The 6,936-nt window shown below is 39.9% G+C and overlaps 1 protein-coding gene across 2 annotated transcripts in view; it reads right to left on the bottom strand.

The window, feature by feature from the left end:
- Nucleotides 1-4,191, bottom strand: part of FGG (fibrinogen gamma chain) — a 10,182-nt gene extending 5,991 nt beyond the window's left edge. For both annotated transcript variants that reach the window (XM_044680184.1, XM_044680183.1), the window contains exons 1-6: nucleotides 4,094-4,191; nucleotides 3,884-3,928; nucleotides 3,514-3,694; nucleotides 3,317-3,410; nucleotides 1,704-1,834; nucleotides 175-308 (exon numbers count right to left, since the gene is read on the bottom strand). In XM_044680184.1, the coding sequence (XP_044536119.1) occupies nucleotides 175-308; nucleotides 1,704-1,834; nucleotides 3,317-3,410; nucleotides 3,514-3,694; nucleotides 3,884-3,928; nucleotides 4,094-4,171 (663 nt within the window). In that variant the 5' untranslated portion in view covers nucleotides 4,172-4,191. The remainder of the gene's footprint in view (nucleotides 1-174; nucleotides 309-1,703; nucleotides 1,835-3,316; nucleotides 3,411-3,513; nucleotides 3,695-3,883; nucleotides 3,929-4,093) is intronic.
- Between the last annotated feature and the right edge of the window lie 2,745 nt (nucleotides 4,192-6,936).

Genomic DNA, 6,936 nt, shown 5'->3' with positions numbered 1-6,936 from the left:
AGAAGAAGAAGAAGAAGAAGAAGAAGAAGAAGAAGAAGAAGAAGAAGAAGAAGAAGAAGAAGAAGAAGAAGAAGAAGAAGAAGAAGAAGAAGAGGAGGAGGAGGAGGAGGATAAAGGGGAAACAAAGAATACCAGGAGAGGGGATAGAGAGGAAGAAGAAGAACAGTAACATACCTTCTGAAGCACAGTCCATCCATTACCTGCTGAATCAATCTCACAGTAGACTAAGAACTGCTTCTTAGCTTTCAATGGTTTGACAAAATAAAGTCCGCTTACTGTGGCCCCCTTGTTTGCAATGTCTTGACAATCTGTTGGAAATCATTGTCAGTGTCAGTCAATGTCAGTATTTCACAGCAGATCTTCTTGTTTCTTTCTGGGAACACATTTCAGGAAGGACAAGGACAAGCTGCAACTCATTGAGAGGAGGGCACTTAGGATGGGAAAGGAGCTGGTATTAGGCTATTTGAGGATTTGCTAAAAGAACTGGGAATGTTTAACAGCATAAGGGAAGACTTGGCGGGACAGGGCAGAATAACTGGCCTCAAGTACTTGGAATGCTCTCATTTGGAAAGTGGATTAGACTTGTTCTGCTTGACTCCAGAGGGCAGAGTTAAGAACAACAGTGGGCATTGCATATGTAAAGAAAATCCTTCTAACCATTAGAATTTTCTGAAAATGAAATGAGCTGCTTCAAAAGCTAATTGATTCCCTCTCACCAAGGGTTTGTAAGCAGGGGCTAAATGGCAAATTATTCAAGGGATCATAAAAGAGATTTTTGTCCTAGTTTAGGTTAGACTGGATGGTGTCTGGATCCCTTTCAGTCTTTAGAATGCCTTCAGCATCTTAAGGCCAGGATTCTTTTTCCTCCAAGTTGCACAGTGCTTTCATTCCCTAAAGGAAGATGTCTGTACTAGAATGCCTTTTTGAGCCAGTCAGTCAGGTGATACTTATTAAGCATCTTCTTTGTGCCAGGCTCTGAGCTAAGCATCGGGAATACAAGGAAGGAGTTCACAGGCTAGAGGAGGAAACAGCATGCCAAGAACTATGTGTGCACAAACTATACATAGGATAAACTAGGGATTGTCTCAGAGGGACAGCATGAAGATTAAGCAGGAAGATAGGCTTCTCATAGAAGGAGGGATTTAGCTGAGATTAGAAGAAAGCTAGAGAAGCCAAAGAACAAGGATCAGGAGGGAGAGCATTCCAGGTAAGGGTAACAGCCAGTGAAAACACTGAGTCAAGAGATGGCAGCATGTGTGAACAGCAAGGAGCCAGTATCACTGGATTGCAGAAGCGGTGCTAAAGATTAGCTCTCTAAAGGACAGTTAGGTGGCTCAGTGGATTGAGAACCAAGCCCAGAGATGGAAGATCTTGGCTTCAAATGTGGCCTCAGACACTTCCTAGCTGTGTGACCCTGGGCAAGTCATTGAACTCCAAATGCCTAGCCCTTACCGCTCTTCTGCCTTGGAATCAATACTTAGCATTCATTCTAAGAGAGAAGATAAGGATTTTTTTATAAAGGGCTCTCTAGATTTGCTGTCTTAGTAGCCCAAAAATCACAGATCATAGTATCCCAGTTGTTCTTGTATCCAATTCTCCAGTGAATTTGGGTCGCAGGAAAGCATTTGCCCCTTAAGTGATCTGTGGTTGGCACTCTGCCTCCCACTCCAGAAAGTTCATCCCAGAACTACTATCTCACTCACCCTTTCCAGTGGTTTCTTGTATTTGAACTGAGTCTTTACAAGGCTCCTGACACTTGGCTTCAAGCTCAGCTGCCTTTTGTTTCAGCTGAAGAATCTTTTGGTTATTTGAAACCAAGATTTCTTGCAAATACCTACAGGAAAAACCAAAACCAAAGAAAGCAAAAGAAAAGAACAAAAAATTAAGACAATTTGTTTGACCCTGATGATTGTCACTTTCTTTCATAAACGTTGCCTTGCTCTCTCCCAAGAATTACTCAAGACAAAATTGTATTTTCTCTGCTGGTAAAAATTGTAAAATGACATAGAAGAGGCTGAAGGGAAGCACCTTAATCACCATGGAGGAAAATAAAGAAGCATAACTGTTACCATTAAAGCTGGAGTACACTTTCCATCTAAATGTCTGCACCCAGATGGCAAGCAAGTGGGATGAAGGAAAGAACTCTGCTTCAGGAACAAAGATCCTTGGGGGTCCATTTTGATCTTATTCCTCATAAACAGGAATGGAACATAAGGGACAGCAACTGTGCATCAACACAGGCCATAAGCTAGGATATAGCATACCATTGTAGAAAGACTGCTGGATTTAGAGGCAGAAGACTTGAGTTCAAATCCTACATTTGCCAGTTAGTATCAGTGTGATCTTAGGAAAGTCACCAAACCACTCAGACAGAATGAAGGCATTGGATTAGATAATCACTAAGTTCCCTGACACCTCTAGATATATGGTGGTCTTTCAGGCTTGAATAATGTGAAATAATAAAATATAATATTAAAAAATAAAAATAAAATGCCAAACAATTTGATATTCGCTCACATTTCTGTCATACATTAAGGATTATAAAATCTTTTTCTCTCATAATCACTATATGAAAAAAGTAGTGTGAATGATAGTTATCTCCATTTTACAGAATAGACAACTGAGTCTTAGAGAGAGGATCTGATACCAACATTACACAATTTTGAAATGTGCCATCAAGCACTTAAACCCAAGTTTTCTGACTTCAAATCTAGCATGATTCCCATTATTCTGTGTCTCCTACTAAGAAAATTGGTCGGAAAATCAAGAACACTCAAGTAATTATTAATCATTTCTATTCATTTGCATATCCCCTGGAGTCCAACCTGAGGGGGTTCACTTCTAATCATATGGAGATCACACATACCTAGGACCTCGTTCTCACAAGAGGAAATGCTATTTTCTTATAACCCTTCCTGTAGAATAAGACTGCTTTGTTTGGGGTCATTTCCAGATATCTGCAACTGTCACTAAGGACAGATGAACCCTAAAGACTCCTGGCTTTTGTTGTACTCCCTTGCCATTGCCCCTTAGGACCAGTGGAGCTTTCTGTCCAGCCTACAGGTGAAGCTTCCTCGGTATTGTATTCTCCATTAGAATATAATTCCTTGGCAACAGAGACTATCTTGCTTTTCTCATTATGTCCCTTACAGAACAGCATATCAGAGTATAAATTTCCCTCGCATTAAAATTCTCCTCTATGATATATTTGAAGTAGTCGGGCATATTATAAGTTTTAGATCTTGAAGACAGAAAAAATAACCAATTAAATTCAATTTAACCTTTAGACAGCCAGCATATGGACTAAAGTTCTTACCTAATATTGTTTTCATGCGTGATAACCAAGGCTTCATATTTCATGATCTCATCGATCATCTTCCTTGACTTTTGAGTCACATCATTGATCACATCTGTAGAAAAGATTATATAAATACAGCAAATTAAAGGGAGGGAAGGAAAATGGGAGAATGACTACTTTCCTTTCTATTTTTCCAATTCTGTGCTTATTCTTACTTTGTGGTCTTGGATCGGGAGCCTCGCCGATTTGGATTTTCTGAATCAGCAGTTTGGATTCTGATGTCTTATTATTAATCTCCCTTAAGGTATCTTCCATGGACTGTAGATCCTTGTCTACAGAGATGTGGTATTTGTTCAAGAAATCTGCAACCCCACAAGTTGTTGGACAATAGTTACCCTGCAAGATAACCACAAAAGGTCATGATTCTAAACACCTTGCTGTCTAAAGAGTTCTGATAAAAATCCCAGAGGAGTGAATCCCAGTTACCCCCAAATAGTAATTTCCTATGCCATATATCCTGGGTTTTTTTGTCACCTAGGCCCCCTCTCTGTCAAATACAAAACAAAGAGACACAGCACTACTTACAAATCGTTCATCTAAAGTGCAGCAATTTTCTCTGGTGGCAACATACTGTGGAAGGGGAAAAAAATAGGGAAAATGGTCATATATTTTTCTTGTGATTCAATTCCAAAATTATTATTTTTATTTTATTATTAAATATTTAGTATTATATTTAAACTTTAAAAAATAAGTATTAAAAATATATTATGGTAGTAATGGCGTAGTCACACTTACTGCTTGGCATGTCGAAAAGATTAAGAGTAACGTGGAACAATACAGAGGTAACCTCTGGGGATGCCGAGACAACTGCATAGTTTCTGGAGTGCTCTGCCCTTCTGTCCCCTCTCTGCAGAGCAAACAATGTTAACACACCTCACTCCCTTCCTAGCCTTTTATATGAACTCCAGGGATGATGCTGACCATAATCTGTGAAAGCAGCCACTGAGAGAGCCAAGAGTCAATCAAGGGGCTGGCTTACCAGAACGGTGGAGAAATCTGTCCTCTCTCTCTATTTGTCCCTTTCTTGGGTCCTAGCCTAACCCTCCCACAGATTCCCAGATTTTGCCTGCAGATTCCTGCTCCTCTCCACCTTCTCCCCATACCCCCACCTCTTGGTCAAAGCCAACTTTTCTCTCTGAAGCAACAGTGTCCTGAAAGCATGGTCAGCCATTAGTTCTTGCCCTCTGGAGAAGACAAGAGACAGGAAACTACATGAGGCAACCACTTCCAGGACACAGTTGAGATAACAAACAATACGGTGTGCCCTACAATGAAATGAATCCAGGCTGAATTTAGGAGAGTGTTCAGGGTCATTACATTCTTACCTACTTTCCTAATGTTCCCTCCTCAACCTTAGGATGAACCAGTAGACATTCATGCCAGTGTAGGGGTTATGAGATGCAGTTAAGGTGTGAAGAGGAGATTTGCTGTCCCCCTGCCTGCCCCCTCCCCACTCTATATGCCAAGTTCTCAGTACTGCAGATGTGGATGATATTCAAGGTATCTTCTGGTCTTTCCAAACTTCCTACTTTTTCAACAGCAGAAAAAGTGATGGATGGTCTTAATGTACCCCTGACCTTTTACAACGAGCTACATAAAACTACATGTGTTAGAAAATCTCAGTGAAATCAGGGTCAATTCTTCCCTTTGGATTAAATCTATCAATTAAATGCCTACTGTGTGCCAAGTTCTGTACTAAGTGCAAAGTACAAAGTACAAGTACAAAAAATGAAACAATCCTTACTTGTTCCCCTATTGGGAGAGGATGAAGACTGGAGTACCACCAGTCATGGGAATATGGTTTTGAAGTCCAGAAAGTTAGGAGCAGATCATGGAAGGGAATGAAAGCTAGACAGCCTGGGCTTCGCAAAATCCAGGTTCCCAGAGGGACATATCAATGGAAGAAAGAGACAAATCTGGAAGAGGGATATTCCAGAGTGAGAAATGTTCCAGGGTGAGGAGGCGTCATGGGATCAGAGAAGTTCTAGCATTCTACGGCAAATGAGGCATGGTTTTGGGGTCCTGAAAGTCAGGAACAGAGCAGGAAGACCAGTTAGGAGACATCTGCAGTAATTTAGATGACAAGTGATCAGAGTGGGAAGTATTAGCATTAAGTTCAGCTAAAGAAAAGGATCTCTCTCACTTTTGGCTGATTTCTCCAGCCCACCAGACTTTGGTAAGAGAGCATTCCTGCTTTTGTCTAAGTCTTGACTGGGAAAACCCAGGGTCCAAAACTCTGAACAAGAATGTAGCTGTGAAGAAGAAGGAAATAGAACCCTAAAGATCCAGACATAACTAGATGTTCCCTTCTGAGAGGAAATGCAGGTTTCCAATCACTTATCAGGATAGTGGAGATCAGTGTTATAGATGCAGTAGATAAGGAATCAGCCTCAGATTTGTTTTGCTCTTGATACATGATAGTTATGTCTAACAAGTCCTTTTTACAGATAAGGAAAATGAGGCTTAAATGACTTGCCCAAGATCACACAGATAGTAAGCGACAAACCTAGTACTTTGCTCTCCCCTTTACAGACTATTGATCCTGTATTCATCTTGTATGTACATAGTTGTTTGTATGTTTGTCATTTTCCCTGCCCCCAGAATGAGTATAAGATCTCAATGTTATTGGGATCAATTCTTCCCTTTGGATCAAAGCAATCGATTAAGTGCCTACTGTATGTTAGGTACTGTACTAAGTGCAAAGGACACAAGTACAAAAAAATGAAACAATCCGTGCTTGCAGTGAGTTTCTAGAGAGAGGATGAAAAGGGACTTTACTTTCATCTTCCTTTTCTTTTGTCAGCACTGTGCCCAGTGATAGCAAGCAATTAATAACTGTTTGTTGATTGACCAACAGAAAGCCAGCAGTTAAGTAGTTAAGACCCATCTCTCTAGAATGGCTTCTAGTTTAAGCTAAAGGAGGGATTGTATCTATCTGAGAACAAACCTAGCTATGTTCAAAAGGAGCTTATCATCAGAAATTTGACCAAGAATTTTGGGAGCTATAGCAACTCCCATCTATTTTTTTCACACCCATCTCTCTGTCTCTTTTTAAATTCAAAGATATTTTATTTTCTCATTTACATGTAATAATTTTCAAAATACATTTTCCAAAATTATAAGATCCAAGCCTTTTCCCTCCCTTTCTTCCCTCCATGTCACCCCAACCCCCTCCCCCAAGATAGTAAACAAATTGATCTGGGTCACACATGTATTATCATGCAAAACACAATTCCATATTGGTAGATGTTCACACCCATTTCTAAGGCATATGGGGGTATAGTGTCCATTAATGGAATGTGTCTACACCAGTGGAATCACAGATCTGTGAAGTATTGAAGTGTATTACAGCATATAACAATATAATTGTAAATATTCTTATTTCTCTTGTTCTATATTTCATTTTTGCATGACCATGAATTTAATAAACATTGACAAATGTATTAGTGGGAGAAATACAATGGAAGAGGCATCAAGTCCGTAACTTGCATTATGAATTCTCCTGGAAGCTTATTAAATACTTCTTTACAAATCATTGCAGAAGCGCTCTTTGTGGTAGCAAAAAACTGGAAAATGAA

This window comes from Gracilinanus agilis, chromosome 6 (assembly GCF_016433145.1).
Source record: "Gracilinanus agilis isolate LMUSP501 chromosome 6, AgileGrace, whole genome shotgun sequence".
NCBI lineage: Eukaryota > Metazoa > Chordata > Mammalia > Didelphimorphia > Didelphidae > Gracilinanus > Gracilinanus agilis.
Note: the sequence above shows the minus strand (reverse complement) of the source record. Positions and strands in the feature narration are given on the sequence as shown.